Here is a 23,265-nt window from a genome sequence, read left to right as displayed (position 1 = left end):
GAATGGAAGCAGGATGAAGCAGGGGGATGGATGGGAGCACAACATGGACAAGGTAACAGGAGTGGAAAGTGATGTGTTAGGAACCACAGCCAAGTGTCCAGCTAAGAAATATTAGCGGCTTGGGGTATGGGGCCAGCAATGGAGAGAGATCAACAAATTCAGTATATTTTGGTGGCTGTTGGTCACCGCCTTTAAGGAATCAAGTATGACTCCAAGGTTGGTTTGAGTACCTGAGTGGGTAAATGCATGGTGGTATCATTTACTGAATTGAAGGCTCGAAGAAAGGGCAAGGTTAAGGAGAAAAATCAAGAATTCCTTCCTTCACAGGCTATGTTCTCCAACCAAACTTCCTTTACTGGTCTACGTTTTTCCAAGTCCTTGCCTATTTGAAAATAACAATCCCTCTACTAAAATGCTCTTCTATCTCCCTTGCCTCCTACCCATGCCTGCAGCAACCCACCTCTCAAAAGTCTGTCCTCTACCACTCATCCCATTTATCCCCTAAATTGAACAACTCATTCCTCTAGACTTCCCGGAACTTTATTTCTACCTCTTCTAAGGAATGTAACACCTTCTACCTTGCATTAAATATTATATAATTTCTCAGAATGTAAGCTTGTCTCATCCATTTCTGACATATGGTACTAGAGTGCTTTATACATGAGATGAAGACTCAAAATATGCAAACACTTAAAGTTACCTTAATCACAAAGCTAGAATCTCATTATCATACATTATTTAAATTGAAACAAAAAAGACTAAAGAAAACTCTTTTTGCATATAGTAGTAACTGAAATCTAAAGGTATCAACTTCAGAAAATATTCTGAAAAATGTAACATTTAAATAAGACAAAAACTGCAAATAAAATGAATAGAAATTAAGTAGATCAATTTATTTTTTTTTTGTATTTTCACAAGTGTAATTTTGGAAGGGCTATTTGACAAATTTCAGCATTAACTGCCAACTCTATAGACATGTTCAACAAAAAAGGCATTCTCTTGGCCCTTTTAAATACAGGCAAAGTGTCCTATTGCATCACAAATGAGAGATGTAGTAACTGAGGGCTTATTAAAGAAATTAGGTATTTTTTCCAAACGCTATTTGGTTGATAATAACATAATACAAACATACATGAATGGTTTCATGACCACCAGCAATTTGCAGAATAAAACCCATTAAGTCTACCTACTTTAAAGGCCAAACTAGCAAAACAGTATTAAAATTGGTGTTTTTAAATCCTTAGATTAACAATCCTAGAGATTTCTTTGATCCTAGTTTTATGAAGTGTGGTGGGGAATCAGGGGGAGAAGGATATGGGGGAGGGGGGAGACTGGCAGTGCATGCTGAGTTGCAGAGTTGGGACAGTGGCCCAAATTAGTCATCCAGATCAGGATAGTGTTTTAGAAAATTAAAAATGTGTCCTAAATGTGGCATATTGGGAAGGATATTCAAGGTTGGTAATTCATCAGCCCTAAACACCATTTAATGAATGCCATCTGGAGGCTTAAGAAGTAAGGATGGGGGGGTGAAATAAAATGAGGTGAAAAAGGAAAAGGAAAAGTACAAGAAATGTGTTTGAATGTTGGGGAGTGTGAAAAGGCCACCAGAGAAACTTACTTTAGTTGCCACTCAGGTGTGCTCTTCCTATAGGCTATCTGCCCCGGATCACCGAACATCACATTTACAGCACAATTTAAGTAGAGATTATATTTCAGCTTTGATAAAACATCACTAATTTGGATTGAGAAAGAATACATGGCTGATTTAGTAAGTACCACCAATAAATATTCAGAGGTATGGTTTTGTTACATCAAGTAAAAAGAGCAACTAATTCCAACTTTTCGAGAACAGGTAGAGAGAGGCCTCACCCGGCCTGCCTTGATGAATAGTTAAGACTTATTTTTAGGTCAGCAGCACGTGAGTACTGAATAACTTGTAAACAGACTGCAAACATGCTGCTGCCAGTTCATCAAAACAATCTAACAATTCTTACTATCCCAACATGCCAAGAACTATAATTGTTTTAGTCAGATGTAGCCTTCAAAAATGAAACGTTTCTCAAAATGCACTACCAAAGTGGGAGCAACTGGACTTGAAACAGGTAATTCATTTCAGACTTTAGCCAATTTTCATGAAATATTTGTTACCCTGAACTTCAGTTGACTCCAACATTCATTTACAATAAATAAGACAATTAAAATTAGCCATTTTTCAAACCACAACTCTCAAATTAGAGAAATGGGGAATTAAACTCATCTAGTCAACATCTTCATTCAAGCAATGGTGGAACAGTCTGCAAGTATGTCTTCAATAAACTGAGACTTGAGGCAGAAAAAAAATAGAAAAATTAAAAACCTCTGTATGCCAAGCACCAATAATGGAGGCTGAGCAATTATACCTAAAAATTCTTATTGACAGGTCTTTCCCTAATGGAAAATCCTGAGATTTTAAGCACTGTGACTTTACAGAAGGCAGGTTGGTTTAATGAGGAAACTTACTTTCAATAAAAAGACAATCAACAGTATTTTATTTTGGGCACTTACTCAGTATTTCACAGATCCTCAACAAGTTTTGAGGTAGGTTAAATATCAGCATTGTATTTTACAAATAAAACTTAGACAGAGGTTATATCACTTGTTGCAAACCACAGCAGGAGTCCTATCATGGTCAGGAATAACATGGTCTCTGTGATCTTTCAAATTAATCATCTCTAATGTGTAAATTTAATGTTGACAGCTTGCAAATATTCACCAAAAAAAAAAAAAAAAAGACTAGACATTACACAAATTCTACTTCGGGGTATTTCCTAATTCTTAAATGGATCCTACAATGATTATACATATTGTGGAATAATCTACTTGCTCCCATCACAAATATATTTATATATAACTGATCCTTAAAATTACAAACTAGAACATTACTGACTTCATTGATTTTCTGCCTTTTGGGGTGGGTGGAACAGGAAGATAATCAGCAAGCCTTACTCAGAGTGCTAGGCAGCCTGTAAGTGCAGGTGCTATGCTCAAGGCCCCATTTACAATGATTTGGAGTCACAGGAAAGCAAGTATACAGATGGAGCCAAGACCTAGAAAAAAATGCCTGGATCCAAAAAGAGGGGAGGGCCCGTGCAAGTCAAAGACAAAGAAAAAAATACTATCATCTCAGGCTACTGATCTTCATTGTCATGCTATAGCATTATATCACCTATGGGAAGAGCTCTTAAAAGAATAGTAAATGTATCCTGATAAAGTCTGTTAATTAAAATTCTAACTAGATAAACCACAAGTAAAATTAAATTGATTATTTTATTAAAGTGACATCTATAGAAGTAAATTATCTAAATATTTTAATATGAGTATGTTCCACCTACCACATAAATGACTCTAAGTGTCACAAGTATAATTCACTTAGCTTACTTAAAATTATTTACCAGAATTCAGCTCATCCTGACATGGGTTCCTGGGCCAGTCTTCTCAAGTATTTGTTTCAGTAAAAAGTTCCTTTTATTTAAACAAGTGTCAAATATTAGTAATAATACAGGATTAAGAGTGGTTAATTAACAACTGAGAAATTATAAGAAAAACATCATTCTGTTATAAAATATAGCATTCAGCAGAGCAAATTTCAAGAGTGAGGATATACACCTATGCTTCTGAATACTCTAAACAGCACAGCCGAACACGATTTGAGTCAAAGAAGCAAGAAAAAAAGGAGGGAGGGGCCACAGAAGGCAGAGTATCGAAGCCTTTTATTCTAGTGTCCCCCAAATTGACTGTGGAAGTAAAAAGTTTCTACATTAAAAAAGTTTATATAAATTACATGAATTGCAATTTTCATAAAAGTCAAAATGAAAATGTTCTGCATAGGACAAAAGATATGCCTAAGCAACATATCATATCTGCACAAGGCCACTGAATGTCATGGATATTAATAACAAATGAAAAAGCTTAAGTCTATGACAGACTAAGCAAAGATTTGTTTGGTATTCTATAAGTCCAAGATTGTAAACTACTCTTACTATACAAAAGCTCTAATGACATACAGAGTTTTGTGTAGGAACTCTTGTGCTTCTGGTTGGCACATCATCTACTTTTTAATATGTGAAATTAATACAGACATTTGTGAGAGGTTGTGCAAAACTATTGTATTTACAAAAATGGCACAAAAGTGAATTCAACAGTCGATGCACATGCACACTTCATTCACATCTTCAACAAAAGATACTCTAACACTACAGAACTGAGTAAGAATACTAGCTTCAACGGCAGCTGTTAAGCACTAGAGTCACATAAGTTACACCAGAATGGGCAAATATTGCCCAAGTAAAATTCTATTGTTAAAGCTGAAACAGGTTTAAGGCCATTCAAGTTCAAGCACAGAGAAACAAATCTTTCAGAGCCCCATCTATTTTTGTTTGAAGAGTGTGATCTTCCTTCCAACTTGTGGTCTTAAACTTGTTTTACAAAATCCAAAAGGAAAATACAGAAGAAATCAATACAATAGAGGTTATATTAAATAAGAGTAACATACAAAGCTATAATTAAGATGAATTAAAGAAAGCCAAAATATTACAATTGTAAAACTTGCTTGTTACTTGTTGAATCAGTCCTACACTAGAAGTTAGGTAATATATACAATTATTTTCAAGTAGATTACTTTATGTTGCTCTAACATGTTCTCTTTATCAGTGCACTGTTAAAACTAATCAAAACTCTACACACGTATATTCCCTTACAATAGCAGCACACACTACCGCTACCTGCAAAGCTGTCATTCTCAAATGACTTGGTGAATGAAAGGAAATAAAAAGCAGAGAAGTAACATATTAAGGAGAAATAATGGGAATTAGAAGATTCATGCAGTTCAGCTCTTTTAATCAGCCAGCCAGCTTGCTAGCAACAAGGGATGGTTTCCGTTGAGGAAGGTCCTGTGGAGTGGGAATGTGGTCACCAGTGACCTCTGTCTTATCCGGAGCTGCAGTAGGAAGCTGCTTGTTCTTCATTTTGGCTTTAGCCATGTTGTAATCCCCAGAATCAAAATATTTTTGCTACAAGAAAAAAAAAATTGAGACTGGAATTTAAAACTTTCATATGCAATCATACTGATTAACATGTAGATAAAATAAGTTAATCTAAAAAAATTTAAACATTAATATAGATGAAATAGCAAAGCTTTCATGTACTAACAGAAAAACCAGACTAAAATTCTTGCTTAAATTATTTTGAAAATAAAAACAATCCACCAACTTGCATTTAGGATGTACCACACACTTTCAATTAACCTTGTATTATTACAGGTCCTGATATCTAGGATGAACATTTCTGCAAGGATTTAAAATCATTTACTTGAATTAGAGCAGTTCACTAAAATAAAAATTAAGGTTAAAATATAAATGCTAGGGTAACAGAAGAAATAAACTCATTAGAAATTATCACTTAAAATGCACATCCCTATCCTACACCTCTTGTTTTTCACTGAAGACACTGCCTAAGTACAACTATCACTCTTTTTAGGTGGAGGGATGAATAAAGCAATAATGATACCCTTTTATCGCTAAAATAGAAATTTTAAGGAGAGCTAAAGATCAACCTTAATATAGCTAATCTACATGAGTTATCTGTTTCAGAGTAAAAACAGACAAATTTGCCTGGTTTCTGACTTCCATCTATCGTGTTTAACCTATCTTTACTGAGTGCCTGTTAAGACACTTTAAAACTCACAAATGTCTGGAGACAGAGATAAAGAAGCACAACAGTCAAATACTCCACAAACATTATACTATTTTTAGTACACAAGGTGCTATGAGTGCTCAAAGGAGGGTAACCTAACCTTTCTAGGTAGGAAAGAAGGAATAATCCAGAAATGAGATGAGTGCCTCATGGACAAAAGGTGAAGGGAGAAAAAAAAAATTCTCTTTGAGACTTCAGGGGTATCTCATGTGGTAAATAAAGTAGATGAGAATTCACAGCTTAGTCTAAGATTGTTGAGTGGCCTGGGAAAAGGTCTCAGTGGCTGCCTCCCTCAAGGGACTATTCTTTGATAAGCCAGATCAGGCCTAAAGCCAAAGGGCCTAAAGCTAGAAAACTGCTTTTTATGTGTCACTATACATGTAACACACTGAGCAGTAACAAGGGAACGTGGACCAGGTCCTTTTAAGGCCTGCTGCAGCTTTATTTCTGCATGGTTTTTTTGTTTTGTTTTTAAGATTTTATTTATTTGTCAGAGAGAGAGAGAGAGCATGCACACAAGCAGGGACAGCTACAGGCAGAGGGAGAAGCAGGCTCCCTGCTGAGCAAGGAGCCCGATGTGGGACTTGGGATCAAGACCCGAGCGGAAGGCAGACGCTTAACTGACTGAGCCACCCAGGCGTCCCTATTTCTGTATGTTTTAAAATGAGTATAGTGAAAAGAAATCTCAGAACTTCTGAATGTCGTATTAGAGAGTTACTTCTGAAATTTAATAGCTTCTAGGGGAGAACAAAGCAGACTGCCCAATTCTTTACTGAGTCAAAAGCACAAAATTTAGGAATATTTTCCCCAAAGTAATAAAGTTAGTTGCTAAGGATACCTATTTTATAGTAAGCAAAAGTTCATCACAAGGGGTTCTCACTTACTTGTTAGGCTACTCTGCATGGGGAAAAGGAATTAAATTTATTTAATGTGGCCAGAGACAAAACTAAAATCAGTGTTTAACAATTATAACTGCTCTAGAGAGAGGAGTGAACTAAATCAACGTCTCACCATAGGACAGACATAGCCTAACAAGGCAATATTAGTTGTCTTCAACAACTTAAAAATTTTGCATTTTAAGTGAAAATCTTTAAAACTTAACAAAACATATTCTGGATCGTCTGGGTGACAAACTTATAAGAGCCTCCTCCCACCCAAATTTAGGAGCCACACTTACATCAGTATTTATAATTGCACTGACACTAAGTGATCACCTAAAGTGACAAACTTTTAAGGCCATGTTTCTTAAAACTGAATCCTTGGGGTGCCTGGGTGGCTCAGTGGGTTAGGCATCTGACTCTGGATTTTGGCTCAGGTCATGATCTAGGGTCATGAGATGGAGCCCCGCATCAGGCTCTGTGCTCAGTGCAGAGTCTGCTTGTCCTTCTCCCTCTGTCCCCCACCCCCACACGTGCTCTTTCAAATAAATAAATCTTAAACAACAACAAAAACTGAATCCTCAGTTTTTCTGGGGCTTCACAAATTCCACAAATATGAAAAAAATATGGGCCAGACTGCTTCTTGATATCCCTCCCAGTTTTAACAGTCTGTATGTTACAATATACAAGCTACACTGTGAAAAGCCTAAAATAGATGTAATAACATTAATAAGTACAGTAAAACAGAGAGGGACTAAATATAAGTATCTAATCAACCCTCCCAAATGAAGAAGAAACTGTTTAAAGATACTAAGGTAACTTAAAGACTAAAACCCAAGACCCTGTGATCCAGACATCTAAAAAATAAATAAAAACCCTTTTAAAATAGTAAGAAATGATATAGCTGAATGTAAGACTTCATTTCCCTAATATAAAAGTGCTTATTCACTGACATTTTGGTATAATGCAAAATCATCCAAGAGTTCCCTTCTCAAATTCTATATAATTATTTCTTGATTCAAGCAGCATTTTCTCTTTCCCAACTATTTACAGTACCAACTCCAAGATACAATGTTTATAAATTCTGACTTAAAGATACTTAAAAAGCCATAGTGAAGCTAGAGGAAAATTACAAAGACAACAGCCCAAATGTTGGAAGAAAGCTTGTTAGCATAAATTGTGCTAGAGATTAGCAAAGGAAAGAAGTTTCCTAAACACTTAATAATCAAATCCAAGTAATAATTTAATAGAGATGATTACATAATTTATTTCATAACTAAAACCACACCATAGGACCATTTCAAAATTAGACTAGATATAAATACATTCTACATAACTATATTGGTAATGAACATGTTTCTCATTCTGCTTTTCTATTTACACCCTATGTTACATTATCTTTGTAATAATGCTTTTATTTTTTTTTTAATTTTATTTATTTGAGAAAGAGAGAGAGAGATAGCAACAGAGATAGTGAGAGAGCACACAAGCAAGGGAGAGAGGGAGAAGCAGGCTCCCGGCTGAGCAGGGAGCCCGACGTGGGGCTCGATCCCAGGACCCCAGGTTCATGACCTGAGCCAAAGGCAGCCGCTTAACTGACTGAGCCACTCAGGTGCCCCTTAGAGGTTTTGTCTTTATATATCTGGTATAATTCCTACCTGCCATCCTAGTATTTCAAAGCTGTGAACATTATTCTTTCATATAAAACAAAAAAATTCTGGGGGCACCTGGGTGGCTCAGGCATTAATAGGCTGCCTTCAGCTCAGGTCATGATCCCAGGGTCCTGGAATCAAGCCCCACATCGGGCTCTCTGCTCGGCAGGAAGCCTGCTTCTCCCTCTGGCACTCTCCCTGCTTGTGTTCCCTCTCTCGCTGTCTCTCTCTGTCGAATAAATAAATAAAATCTTCAAAAAAAAAAACAAAAACATTCTGTATTTTACCACTTCTAAAAATAAGTTTTTATCTATTTATTTTTAATTCTGTTAGAATTTTTATTAGGTGAGCTTTATTTTTTTTTTTTTTAAAGTAACCTCTACCCCCAACATGGGGCTCGAACTCATGACCTGGAGATCAAGAGTCACATGTTCTACCGACTGAGCCAGCCAGGTGCCACGTTACCATACTCTCTTGGTATAAAGAAAAAGAGTGTATGATTTCACTTACATGTGGAATCTAAAAACAGTAAACTCATAGAAATGGCAGAATGTGGTTGCCCGGGGCTGTGGGATGGGGGAAATAGGGAGATACTGGTCAGAAGGCACAAACTTTCAATTATATGATGAATAAGTTCCAGGGATCTAATGTACAGTAAGTTAACAATATTGAATTGTATACTTGACAGTTGCTATGAGAGTAAAGCTTTAATGTTTTCACTATAACAACAAAACGGTAATTATGTGAGGTAAGGGATGTGTTAACTAACCTTACTGGTAAGCATTTCACAACATGTATGGGTATCAAATCATCACAGTGTACACCTTAAACTTACACAATGTTATGTCAATAGTATCTCAATAAAGCTGGAAAAAACTATCCTTTTGCAATTTGATTTGAGAAAATAATCCATATATAACTATAGCCAAAACCTATACATATAAACATACATGTACATACGGATATGTGTTTATTAACCAAATAGCAGATACCAGTATGTTCAAGGTATTTATTAAAGGAAAAACATGATTTGGCACCTGATTCAATTAACAGTTCTCTTCATCTTTCCTTGTTCCCTGTGTGGTAAATCATTTAAATGTACTTTAACCAAAGATGGAGTCCTTTAATTTTTTTACAAAGGGGTTAGAAAAGAAAACCTAAGGAACGAACAAGTAGCATTATCTCAACTCAGACCTCATTATTAAGCAATAATGGTTTCTACCTCACAAAGAAGTAAGATTTTGAAAAAATGTTTTCGGTAATATGAACTATTAAAATTACCATGCATAAATTGTATTAGAGTAACTCTGTAAAATGTATTATGTAAAGGAGATAATAAGCTCTGCTTTTATAAGCGACCATTTCATCCAAACAAAAAATATTTTTAGTCTTTGCATGGAAATCATCTTTAAAACAGGTTAAAGTTAAAAAAAAAAAATATGGGCAGAAGGGTATATACCAGCTTCTGGATAGTCGCTGCTTTCGAAAAGAAGGGGGGGAAGGATATATATACACACATTTGGTAGGTTTCAACTATATCTACAACATTTTCTTTCTTACAAAGATAAAACTGAAGTAAATATGGCAAAATATTAACATACTAAATCTGGGTGGTGGGTACACAGGTTCTGCTCTATTACTATCCGTACTTCCTACATGCTTCAAACAGTTTAAAGTGATGAGCTGTTCATTCTTATCATACATATTTATACAATAACCAGTATAAAATATTGGAAAAATTATATACGTCTCTCTATATATCTATATCTGGTAAGGTACAGAGTTATATATAAACAGACACCCATTTCATAATTGCAATCGCACTGAGTTCATAGGGTTTAAGCATTTGAAGATTACACATGAGAACTTACCCCCTTCTGTAATCGTTTCCTTAAGAAATCTGAACCTCCAGGCTTTTGTCCCAGATGAGGATACCTTGCTTTTAATTTTGCTTCTTCAGCTTTCTCTGGACTAGTCACTTTATCTTCCATTTCCTGAAATAATTTAAAATAAATTACTTGTCTATTCCAATTCACTTTTATTTAAAATAATTAGCCTTTTAATATCTGGATACTGACTTTAGTTGTCGAGTGCCAAATAATGCAGCATCTGACTAAGAAATCAAGCACAGAAGCTTTTAAAACATCTCTGTCTTGTTTTTCAAATGATCCATGTGATAGCTCTATTATAGCTGTGATGCATGTGTACACCCCACACACTGGATAAAAATATCAAGATAACTCAGCTCTGAAATCTTGCTTGCCATTACCTTCCAGTCATGTATAATACATTTATAGTTAGTCACCTTCCATGGAACTCATCAGCTCTTTGCCTATATTTAGAGAACCATCGTCATACTGTTAAAATACAAAAAAAAGATCTGATCTCCTGTTAATGCAAATTCATGTATGATTGGAAGCTCTGAGATTCTTTTTTTTTTTTTTTAAAGATTTTATTTATTTATTCATTAGAGACAGAGAGAGAGAAGCAGAGGGAGAAGCAGGCTCCCAAGGAGCAGGGAGCCCGATGTGGGACTCGATCCCAGGACCCTGAGATCATGACCTGAGCCGAAGGCAGACGCTTAACCATCTGAGCCACCCAGGCGCCCGGAAGCTCTGAGATTCTTTAATAGGAATTAGCAACAGCTTATTTACCAGGAGGTTTTCCCTAACTCAATATAGAAGACCTTGGTTATTTTTATTTTTTTAAAAGAATTTATTTCTCTTAAGTTATCTCTACACCTAACATGGGGCTCAAGCTCACAACCCCGAGATCAAAAGTCGCACACTCCACCGACTGAGTCAGCCAGGCACTCAGCCTCGGTATTTTTTTTTTTTTTTTTTTTAAAGATTTTATTTATTTATTTGACAGAGAGAGAGATAGCGAGAGCAGGAACACAAGCAGGGTGAGTGGGAGAGGGAGAAGCAGGCTTCCTGCCGAGCAGGAAGCCCGATGTGGGACTCGATCCCAGGACCCTGGGATCATGACCTGAGCCGAAGGCAGACGCTTAACGACTGAGCCACCCAGGCGCCCTCAGCCTCGGTATTTTTAAAGAAAAACATCTTTGTCAACCTTCATATTAGTGTATATTATTCCCTAATTTCTCCCCATATTTAATGACAAATACTGCTCATGCCAAAGGTCCCATTCTGTAACGTATCAAAATGTGTTTTCTGACCAAATGACTGTCAATATTTTAAGACTATTAACTTTTTTCTTTTAAAAGATTTTATTTATTTGAGAGAGCAACCAGGAGCCGGGAGGGGGGCAGAGGGACAAGCAGACTCCCCGCTGAGCACAGAGCTTGACATGGGGCTCAATGCTAGGACCCTGAGATCATGACCTGAGCCGAAGTCAGACGCTTAACCAACTGAGCCACCCAGATGCCTTTTTTTTTTTTAGTAAGCTCTACAACCAACGTGGGGCTTAAACTCATGACCCCAAGATCAAGAGTTGCAGGTTCTTCCGACTGAACCAGCCAGGTGCCCCAGGCCTATTCACTTTTTTTTTTTTTTTTTGAAAAACATATAAATTTACTTAATACAAATTTTATGTCATACAGGAGGCTTCATAAGGATGAAGACCAAAGATGGTTAAACCTGATTTTTATTCTAAGTTTAATCAAAAGTAGAGAGAAAATGAAAAAAATACGATCGGACAAAAAGGAATATGAGATGAAAGTGGTAAATAGAGGAAAACAGCAAGGCCTATTTCTTCAGTCTTCTCAGTGTCCCTCTATCTCCGATTATAGGGAAGGCACCTCTCATCTGAGGATCTAATGACCTGCTTCAGGGGAAGATCAAAAAGTCCTTCCTGCACATACCATTTCTCAAATTCCTTCAGCTTATAATATCCAATATCCCAAGGTGCCATATTTTGGGGCAGCATGTCCTAAACCCCGTCATTCCCCCATTTGAAACTTTCCCAAGAAGTTTCACGGTCCAAAAACTGAGTTGGTAGATCATCCCATAACCCACTGAATCAGTCTCAGTCCTGGGAATAGGTCAGTCCTTTCAAATAGTTATGTCTCATTTCAGGACATGGTGGTATACCCCCTACATTAGGTGTCTATACAGTATGATTGCTCATACCACTGGCATCTAAGAAGGGACATTTTTCTTGCACTGACTTTTTTCAGTTTTCCCAAGATCCCATCTACAGACTCTGGAGTGATCGCAGAGTCCTAGCCATCCCTTCATGGTCAACAGAAACTATTTGTCAAGTTGAAAGAGGTCCTGTCTCTTCCCCTTATTCTTTCTCCTCTTCTCAACTCTTCATTCCCCCTTTCATGTGTATATGGTCCCCGCCTGCAGGTTAGGGCAGCAGGGCCGAGAGGCAGAGCCCACTCGAGCCTACTCACTTTTAACACCAGTTTTGATTTGGTCTACTTTTTTCCCAAGAGCCATATTTTATAGGGGAGCAGTGTTTATCACTTTATGGTAAGTACTGAAGAATGAATGAATCAAGAAAAACAAAGTTTCCCTGATAGGCAATGCTGAAGCGCACCTTCCAGCTAATGGACTCATTTCTGCATACCAGCTAGGCAAAATCACATACCTCTGCATATCTAAATTCTTCCAAGTTATTTAGGGATGTCAAAAATAAATGAATATCCATAATTGCCAAGCCTTCTGTTCCTGTACAGCAAGCAAATCATTTATGCCCAAAATGACTTAGGATTTTTGCATGCATTTTCCTCAAAGTTATATTCATACATGCTTTATAATCAGCTCTGCTCAGCTTATACATCGTCAATATTTCATCTTGACCAGCTTCCTCATGTGTTAGTACATCTTCTCATTTTTAGTCTTGGAGTATTCTGAGATTAAGCTGCTGCTGCTGTCAAATACACTTTTTCTATGGGGCTTCCTTTATATGTATGCTCCCTTCTGCTTTAAGTGTTCTACCTTCCTTTTATGCTACAGTTCCATGCATCTATTTAGATTTTCAGTCTCTTTAAGTGGTCACATCACTCACTTGATATACACAAAATTCAACTAGGTATGCTCTGCCAGAGATAGAGACTCTAAATAGTATCAGTGATTCTGCCAGTCATTCCATTCAAGAAGAGTATGCCCCAGAGAGAGCTCAAGTGTGAGGTGTGTGATGCAAACCTGCTATTCCCATGATGACCTCAATCCTGGGTCTCTTTCAGAATTTAAGTGTATCAATGTTTTGTTTATCATTCTAGTATTAAAAAACAGCCCCTACAAGTCTACCACCTCAGCTGTCAATCAACTGAAGAATCAGCCCAGACACCTGTTCAACCATTAGATTAAAAAAGTGACTATTCTTCCTATTAAGAATTGATGGGGCTGTCTCCACTATGATTATGACTTCATTGGGGTTTTTCAAGAGTGATTTTAGTTGTATGCGATTCCTGCCTTACTAACTTTAGAATCTAACCCCTATGTAATATGTAAGGTAGGACTATACTGTATTCATCACAAAAGCTAAAGAAATAATATAAATTTAAGGTTACTAGTTTAGTGCAGGAAGGCAGGCTGGAGTTTCTTTTCAGTGGCTTGGCTTTCACTGTAGTTATCCGCTGTAGGTCCAGCTGTATTGACAGCGGTGCTACTTAGGAGAACTGGGAGAAGGAACCTATTCTTGGGTCCCCCTATACAGTTGTTTTATAAATTGGTTAACATTAAATTTGGATGTTAGTTGAAAAGGACTGTAACTTGATTACAGCCTTTGAGTCCTCCCACATTCAAATTAAAGGGTGTTAGCAGAGTCCTACATTTCCACTAAAACCATCCAGCTTTCTTGGGCCTGGGAAATAAAGGCTCTCCACTTCGTTTGAGTTGACTTATCAGTTCTCTATTTGTAAGAGAAATTCCTTAAAGTTTCTGGTATAAGGGTAGCAACTTTCCCTAATGTCCAGTGTTTCTGCAGGTTTCCCTCATTTAAGAGAGGGAAAGAAAGTTGTACACAATATACCACTGTACCTGGCATTCCCTTATTTTCTAAATAAGGAATATATTCATGTATATGTTTACATATAATATTAAGCATGTTCAATTAAATCAAAATAGTTTACTATAAAAAATGTTTTGGGCAACAGCATCTACAGAAGAAACTATCATTTAGATTTAGAATGGATTTATAATATGTCCTAGAAAAACAAATTAATCCTTGAACTTTCTTGCCAAATATGCAGCACAAGAGCAAATGTCTGCTAGCTCCAACTTTGTAGCTGGATTCAGAATTTCAGCTGCGTTTAACACCAAAAGGGGGGAAAATATGACCAAAGCTACACTTTTAAAACACAGTACATACCATCAAGACACCTAGGATACTTTTCATGGATCATACGGAAACATTCTTAACTTTTTGCAAATGTACAGTTATAAGACCTTACTGATAAGGAAGCTGAAATGCTTGGACCTTGTAGAGTGAAGTATAAATAACATGTCAGGTGGCAGACTGTGTCCATTGGCATTCAGTCCACACTTACCCTTCTTTAAAACACTCCCCTAAATCACTATAGTTAGAAGCCTGAAGCTACACTTCCCAGACTGAATTCCTATTAGGTTCTGCCCATGACACCTACAACCGATTCAAAGAAATGGGAGAAAGAATCCACTCTCATGGTGAGGAGCCACCAACAATGTGAAGATGAGCAGTAGCCCAGGAGCTCCTGCAGAGGGGCATCAAGCAGATAATCAGGGGCTACTGCAGCTGCCACATGACAGTATGCACAGAGGATGCTGAGCTCAGAATAGTGCTCACTTGTGCAGAATCAACAGCTTTCTGCAATTCCTCACCTCCAGAAACAATATCATCTTCCCCCTTTATTCCTTCACCCTTCTTCTAATAATTTGAATTCTAATTCCCTAAATCACGTCCCTTTCTGTGTAAAATACTCAAAGTGGTTTCTACTCTCCAGACAGGACACTAGTTGATAAAATCAGGTAAAATAAGCAATTCATCCCTATGGTCATGTTAAAAAAAGCAAAAGGGCACACAGAACTTGGTGTGATTCCATGTTTCTGGACATCCTTTAAAGTAATTCCTAAACATTTATTTCAGCTAGAATGAAAATAAACCTTGAAAAAGGCCTGAGATTTATAAGTAATAGCAAAGAAATTGGCATACATTAATGTATACTGACAAGTCACTTTAATAATTTTCCCAACTTAGCTGAGATATAATTGACACATTAGCTTTTCAAATTTTAATGTCTTAATATATGAGGTTAAAAACAAAACAAAAGGGGAGCCTGGCTGGCTCAGCTGGTACAGCATGTGACTCCTGATCTCAGGGTTATGGGTTTAAGCCCCATGCTGGGTGTAGAGATTGCTTAAAAAAAAAAAATCTTAAAAAAAAAAAAAAAAGCCTCAAAATATTTAAAGCAAAAATTGACAGAATTATAGTAACAACTGACAAGTCAATCAGCATAGGAGATTTCAACACAGTTTCCTCAGTAACTGATAGGTGAAAAAGAAAAAGTAGTCAAGATACCAGATTTTATTTCTGTACCCAACAGCTAGGAAATATGTATTCTTCTCAAGCACAAATGGAAAAATTGATGAAGTACTAGGCTATAAAGCAAGTCAACCATTTTCATCCAGATCACCATCTATGACTATAATTCATAAGATTAAAAGTCAATAGGGGCTCCTGGGTGGCTCAGATGGTTAAGCGTCTGCCTTCGGCTAAGGTCATGATCCCAGGGTCCTGGGATCGAGCCCCATGTCTGGCTCCTGGCTCAGCAAGGTGCCTGCTTCTCCCTCTGCCTCTCCCCCTGCTCATGCTCTCTCTCTCTTTCTGTCTCAAATGAATAAATAAAATCTTAAAAAAAAAAGACAATAATAAAAATATTTATATATCCCTACTATTTGGAAATTAAAATACATTACTAAAATAGCTTAACTCATTAAAACTGCAATGTGTATGAACTTAAAAAACTACATTACTGAAATAATTAATGGTTAAAAAAAATAATGGGAATAAAAAAACACATGGAACTCACTGATAATAAAAATTCTATACTAACCAAACTTGTAGGATACAACAAAGGTCCCCCAAAGGGCTTATATTTAAAGAAGAAAACGATGGGGCACCTGGGTGGCTCAGTCTTTAAGCGTCTGCCTTCGGCTCGGGTCATGATCCCAGGGTCCTGGGATGGAACCCCACATTCAGGCTCCCTGCTCGGCGGGGAGCCTGCTTCTCCCCTGCCCACTCCCCCTGCTTGTGTTCCCTCTCTCGCGGTCTCTCTCTCTGTCAAAAAAATAAATAAAATCTTTAAAAAAAAAAAAAGAAAAGAAGAAAACGAAAACTCGATGAGCTATGTATCCAACGTTAGTAAACAAAGAAGGGAACCCAAACAGAATAGGAGAAAATAAAAAGAAGTTAATGAAATAAACAGATACAATAGAAAGGATCAACAAAATAGGGAAATGATAAGCTTAACCAGGAAGTATTTTTAAAAATTCAAATCTGTTTTCAAAATTTAATCCTCCAAGAAACTTTTATGTTATACAGCAATTCTACTACTTTGTAGAATAGATGCTAGAATGTGAGTGGATTCACTCACCTAAGTGGTTCCTATGCTGATAACACCTTTGGTGGGGAGAAGTGTAGAAGGGCCATTAGAATTCTGGAACATTTACTCTGGCTACAAATTGGGAAACCAGAAACCCAGGATTACCATGACAAAGATATATGCTTATCATGTACAAAACAAAAAAAACAACTAAAAACAATATTTTAAATGAGGGTTATCCTCGACAAGTACATAAATTTATCTTCATTGTATACTCTACACCTAGCACACAGCCTAATACTGTTAGGCACTTGTTTTGTGAACTAGTCTATTGAAATTCATTAGATATCCTTTTTGTAAGTAGGTGGGGCATAAAGAATAAAAACATACAGAAAAAAGAACATTCAAAAAATTAGGGATTATGTAGTCTGTCATGGACTGCTAATAAATCTGAATGATTGATACCACTTTTCAGACTTCAGCAGATAAGTTACACAGCAACATCAGCAATAAAAATCTGATCACTCTAAGCAAATTCTCCTCTACCTGCTCAGCAATATGTTCACTGATGCACTGACTGATGAATAAATAGAAAAGATTAATGAAAGCCAACAAATCCTTTGGGATATTGCCAGGAAACTATCAGTACTGTTATCAACCTCTAGGGAAAAGTACTGTGGTCCAATTAAATCCTTGCTACTTGCACAGTGGCTGGCATTTAACAGGTGTTCAATAAAAGCCTACTGAGGGGCGCCTGGGTGGCTCAGTCGTTAAGCGTCTGCCTTCGGCTCAGGTCATGATCCCAGGGTCCTGGGATCGAGCCCCGCATCGGGCTCCTTGCTCCGCGGGAAGCCTGCTTCTCCCTCTCTCACTCCCCCTGCTGGTGTTCCCTCTCTCGCTGTGTCTCTCTCTGTCAAATAAATAAATAAAATCTTTAAAAAAAAAAAGATTGGCTTTAAAAAAAAAAAAATAAAAGCCTACTGAATGAACACAATGTACTCCAATTGTCTCAATAAGGCTAAGAAACTTTCTAAACACCTGACAGTTTCACCATCAGTTCATCTTTGAAATATTTCATGTTATAGTAGCACAGGTTCAGGAATAAAAGCCTAACAAACAACAGAGGCAAGCCTAAAACACTGTTGTAGAGTGTTGCTAAGATAGCAAAGAAAAACGTTTTCAAACTTTTCTGAGGTTTATCTCTAGATTGATAATAATCAATGGTTGCACACAAAGCAGCCAGCAGGTTGTGGTTTAAAAATTAAATTAAAAACACCCTTGAGCTTTTTAGTTACCAAAGGCAGTGTTAAGATAGCCCCAGAAAATGCCAATATTAATGGCAATTCCTTAAAAACTAGGAAAATAGGAAAGCAATTTGTATCCACTCTTTAATGATGACAAATGGAAGTAATTTACACAATATTTCTCTTCCTTTTCTACTACTTGAAAAAGCACCAAGCATTATCTTTTTTTTTTTTTAAAGATTTTATTTATTGTCAGAGAGAGAGCGAGAGAGATCATGAGCAGGGGGAGCAGCAGGCAGAGGGAAAAGCAGGCTCCCCACTAAGCAAGGAGCCGGATGTGGGACTTGATCCAAGGGCCCTGGTATCATGACCTGAGCCAAAGGCAGGCGCTTAACCAACTGAGCCACCCAGGTGCCCCAACCAAGCATTATCTTTTAAACTGACAAAAATATTTTAGTTGAGAGCCCTACTTGAGTTAGGTTCTTCTAAGACATCTTACTAATTTAACAATCTTGTAATAAAATCTCTATAAAACCTGCTATTGAGATCTTTTTTTAAAAACTTAAAAACCATAGTATATGTGAAAAATATATATATATATGCATTCCTCTACTTTCATTCAGATTTCTTAAGTGGGTCTAATCAAAGGTTTTTATATGACTATAGTCTATCCCTCCCCTTTATAAACTGCAGTACAAGCACTGTCATCTGTATTGAAATAGTACTTCAGAAATGGTTTCAACTGAAAATTTCTGAGAAAAATTCATTCAACCAACATTTTCTGAACAATGAAATGAATGGAATGAATCAGGTTAAGATAGATGCTATGGGAAAATAAATAAATAAAGGAGGGTCCCTGAGCTTAAGATGCTCACAATGAACATAGAATTATGTGTTTTAAGTCTCCACATGCCTCTTCTCACCCCCGGACAAGACCGTACACCAGTCTGACTAAACTTAGTATTATTCAAAGTGGAATTTACAGATGACAGATCCAAGAGGTCTTTGCTAATTTTTTTTTAATGTTTTGTTTTCACTTCAGTGATAATCTAGAAGAAAAAAATATAACCACACACTAGCACATCTGAATTGCCATCTCTAAGTGCTACATGAATTCCATCTCAGCTTTCATTTATGATGACAGAGACTAAGCAGTACTCTGTCCAAGATAATGAGAAAAGAACAGAGCTGAATTTAAAATATAATGATGTATTTTTGACCTTAGAGTTAAATAATCACACAGATTACTCTTTAAAAAGGAGAACTGAGTCATCATACAACCAGGGGGGGCATTAACTTGCCATACTCAAAGAGTTCCTACACTTTAACTTAACAATTGCTATCACATTCTCAATACATTGGAAATTTACTTTCAGCAAAATACCATGCCACAATGAATAATTTACACTAATTTTGTTTGTATTTAATTGTTTTAATTAAAAAAAAATTAAAGTAATCTCTACGTCCAGTGTGGGGCTCAAACTCAGGACCCCAGAATCAAAAGTTACATGCTCCACCAACTGAACCTTCCACGTGCCCATTTTAATTTTAAAGGAGTATTAAAGAGATAGATGTTTATATATTTTCATGTTTGTACATAATTCCCAATAAAAAACAGTGGTCTCTACGGTTTTCTTCTCTTAACAAGGGGCACTCAAGAGAAACGGTGACTTAGCTTTTACTCCATGCAGGCTCATCTCTTCACCTTAATTTTTCAGAGGCAATAGGCTACCGTACCATAAAACTATAAAAGGATCTTAGCTGGGGGCGCCTGGGTGGCTCAGATGGTTAAGCGTCTGTTTTCGGCTCGGGTCATGATCCCAGGGTCCTGGGATCGAGCCCCACATTGGGCTCCTGGCTCAGTGGGAAGCCTGCTTCTCCCTCTCCCCCAGCTCATGCTCTCTCTCTCTCTGTATCTCTGTGTCTCAAATGAATAAGTAAAATCTTAAAAAAAAAAAAAAAAAAGTATTTTAGCTGAATACTTTGACTTTAATTGAAAGGTCAACTGGGTACACAGAGAATAATCCAATTTTTTAGGTCATCTAACTATTCTTCCAAATAGAAGAAACAGGTGATTTGGCCCATAGGAACACAGAAGTGACTCTGCACATTCTCATGTTTAGGGATGGTATCCATGCTACGGGCACATAACATCTCCAGCCAATCCCTAATTCAAGAAGGGACATTATATTACCCACACACTTTGGTATTAATGACAGTAGCCCTAAAAATCAAAGGACTTGAATTAACTTTTTAGTGTAGACATTCATGAAGAGAAAACATTCAAGACATGTTTAATACTGTTAGGGACAGAATATTAGGCAGTTCCAAGTAAAAGTATTTACACTGTAGAAATCAACACTTTACACTCTGGCAGCACACTAACAAATCTCATAAAAGAAAATTACATAGCACACTATTGTACAGGAGAAGTCAAAACAGATTGATTTCCATGTTTAGGACAAGACAGCACAGACAGTTTGTATTTTTTTTCTGGGTTCTTAAATCCCAAGCAATTACGAACACCACGATAAATATTTTTCAGTTAATAAATGACATTTCATGTTACAGTTAAGACTGTAATCTTTAAACTATATATATATGCATGCCCTGAAAGTCCATGTTTTTGTTAAGTGTAAAAAATATCCAACATAATTTTCACTGGAATATTCCCGAATAATATCGTAACTTGGCCTATTATTTATGTTATTGCTTTCTTTTTAAAAAATATTCACAATATAACAAAACCATCCAACTGAAGAAAGGTTAACATGGTTAAGAACATATGGAGTGGGTTTGGAACACTAATACACTAAGCAAATTTCCAACCTGATTAGGAGCATGGGTAGAACATTAAGCAGAAGCCCTTACAAAGTCCAAGCATTAGGCCAAATCTATTTATGATAATGCCCTCTGATTTTTCTTTTCTTTTTTTTTTTTTTTAAAGATTTTATTTATTTATTTGACAGAGAGAGACACAGCGAGAGCAGGAACACAAGCAGGGGGAGTGGGAGAGGGAGAAGCAGGCTTCCTGCCGAGCAGGGAGCCCGATGCGGGACTCGATCCCAGAACCCTGGGATCATGACCTGAGCTGAAGGCAGACGCTTAACGACTGAGCCACCCAGGCGCCCCTGCCCTCTGATTTTTCAAGAAAAAGTGCTGGTAACTTTCCATCAACAATTTAAGAAACAAGATATCATGGGCCTTTGCAGGCCAGCCACAAGAACCTTGGAGGGTGGGGCAGCAGAAATTATAATGGTGGAAGGGGTAAAGAACTTAGCATAGATAAAAGAGAAAGCCTTAATACTCATAATTTGAATTATACTGATTTGTGGCATATTTTCCTTCAATATTACAAGTGAGTTTAAAAAGTATTCCTGTTTCTACGAAAATCCAGACCAACTAAGTTGGTAAAAATTCCAAGCTTTTGATTTTCAGTCAAGTAAAACCATATGCAGATCGCAGTGGCTCACATTTCTGCGCAGAGACGGCGCTAAATATTGTAAGTTACCTACCTCATTTAAGCCTCACAACAACCATATGAAGTATTATTATTCTTATTTTACAGATGAGGAGACTGAAAACTAAGGAGCTGAGCAACTGGTCCAGGTTACACGGCAAACAAAGACGAACTGAAATGCCAACCGAGGGCTAACTCACCGCGCGAACACGAACATGCGGCCAATACCAGCAGTTGGAGAGTTAGTTCTCCAAGGGAGAAATAGAACTTCCTACGCAAAGTGAAGCTCACGGAAAAACTTAGGTTCCACGCACAGAAGCTGCTCGTATGGATAGTCGAGTGTAAGGGAAAGCGCGACACACCAAGGCAAGCCTCGGCGAAGACGTGGACGATGTTCAGACGCCCACCACGTTGGCGCTAGGCACCAGAGTCCCAGCGGGCAGCAGACGTGGGAGGGAGCTCGGCCGGGAGGCCCGAGGCGCGCTGGCTCCTCCCGCTCTCTGCACCAGGCGCCCCGGAGCCGACCCCGGGCGCGCCCCTCCGCACGCGGCTGGAGCAGGCCGCCCGGCAGGCCCGGCCCCCGGCAGCCTCTCCTCTGGGCCTTCCGAACCCCGGGGCCGCTCCCCGTGCACACTCACCTTCTGCTCCTCCGCGGAGGCTGCCTCAGGGACTTCCGCGGACATACTGCTCCCTCTGAAACGAAACGCCGGGAGAAGATGCGATTACCGGGTGGCCCAGGCCGCCCGGCCGCCGCACCGCCTCAGGCCCGCCCGCCCCCGCTCTCCAAGCGCCCGCTCGGGCCGCCTCCGCCCGCGAAAATGGCCGCCGCCTTATGACGACACGGAGCCTCGCCGCGCTCGGCAGCCGGCTACTGCGGCCCGCCGCGGCCCGGCCGCCCCTCCCGCACCGCGCCCCTACCTACCTTACCCTGCTTCTCTGGCTCTCCGACGCCAAAGCACTTCCTTTCTTCCTTCAAAGGTCGCGGCTCGCGCCTCACCTCACATCCGTCTGCCAGATGCTTCCTGGGAATTGTAGTTTATAAGTGGAGCCTCCTCTCCCCGCCGTTTCCTGCCTGTTCCAGGAGCTTTACTCTTTGTGCTTTCCTAGACTCGCCTGGTCCGGTTCTCTTACTCGCTCTCCGCAATGTAGCCATGCATATTTTCTTTGGGGCGCTCCAAAGCTCTGTGCTGCTTCCCTCCACAAGTCTCTCCCCGCTCCGCTTTGCCTACTTAACCGTATTCATTCACATCTCCCATTCTGCGCCTCAGGCTTTTCTCGAGCCCCTACCCTAGGTCAGGTCAGATCTCTCTCTCTATAGCTCCCCAGCAACACACACTGTATCATTAAACATTAATTGTTTTGATTACTCTATTAATGTCACCTTTCCAGCTCAGATAAGCCACATCAGGGCAGGGACCTCGTCCATATTTGCTTATATTTCATTCCCAGAGCCCAGCATGTCCTAGATGTTCAATAAATATCTGACGAAGGAATTAAAATTCCATTCATTTGCTTACTCCCGGGGGTTCACTCCTACAACTTTACTGAAACCCCTGGCACCAAACTCATCCAATGACTTTCTTAATTACCATATCTGTTGACTTTACATTTAATCCTCATTCTAATTGACATCTGAATAGCTACTGGCAATGAAGTGTCTCTCAAGAAACTTGGAAATAAGATTGCCCTCTAAGAGTTAAACTAGTAAACAGCAACAGATAATGAATGCAATTCTGGGGGAATTTGGAAACCATCAAAACATTCAACCAGAGTTTCCTTGGAAGAATCTCAGACAGAAAGAATTGCATTG

General features: G+C 38.3%; 1 protein-coding gene and 1 non-coding gene across 4 annotated transcripts; one reads left to right on the top strand and one right to left on the bottom strand.

Moving 5' to 3' along the window:
- Nucleotides 1-868: 868 nt before the first annotated feature.
- ARPP19 (cAMP regulated phosphoprotein 19) lies at nt 869-22,498 on the bottom strand. 3 transcript variants are annotated; one of them, XM_036102734.2, is made up of 4 exons: nt 22,378-22,498; nt 22,094-22,148; nt 10,132-10,254; nt 869-5,048 (listed from the first exon to the last, which is right to left on the bottom strand). In XM_036102734.2, exons 2-4 carry the CDS (start codon nt 22,136-22,138, stop codon nt 4,878-4,880), a joined length of 339 nt encoding a protein of 112 aa, XP_035958627.1. In that variant the 5' UTR covers nt 22,139-22,148; nt 22,378-22,498; the 3' UTR covers nt 869-4,877. The 3 variants fall into 3 exon arrangements, with proteins under 3 accessions (XP_035958627.1, XP_035958693.1, XP_035958781.1); XM_036102800.2 differs by having other exon boundaries at nt 22,383-22,430; XM_036102888.2 differs by lacking the exons at nt 22,094-22,148; nt 22,378-22,498 and adding an exon at nt 10,339-10,490.
- On the top strand, nt 15,484-15,556 carry TRNAR-CCU (transfer RNA arginine (anticodon CCU)). Its single transcript has one exon. It is a non-coding gene; the product is annotated as a tRNA-Arg (tRNA).
- Nucleotides 22,499-23,265: the final 767 nt, after the last annotated feature.

The sequence above is a fragment of the Halichoerus grypus genome, chromosome 8 (assembly GCF_964656455.1).
Source record: "Halichoerus grypus chromosome 8, mHalGry1.hap1.1, whole genome shotgun sequence".
Taxonomy (NCBI): domain Eukaryota; kingdom Metazoa; phylum Chordata; class Mammalia; order Carnivora; family Phocidae; genus Halichoerus; species Halichoerus grypus.
The sequence above is the reverse complement of the archived record's forward strand: the minus strand, read 5'-3'. Positions and strand labels throughout refer to the sequence as shown.

Bases quoted from the DNA above. Each gene is read 5' to 3' on its own strand.
- ARPP19 (XM_036102734.2), bottom strand. From the start codon at position 22,138: ATGTCCGCGGAAGTCCCTGAGGCAGCCTCCGCGGAGGAGCAGAAG. The intron at 10,255-22,093 runs GTGAGTGTGCAC...AAATTATTTCAG, and splicing joins CCTCCGCGGAGGAGCAGAAG to GAAATGGAAGATAAAGTGAC. The intron at 5,049-10,131 runs GTAAGTTCTCAT...TTTTTCTTGTAG, and splicing joins GGAAACGATTACAGAAGGGG to CAAAAATATTTTGATTCTGG.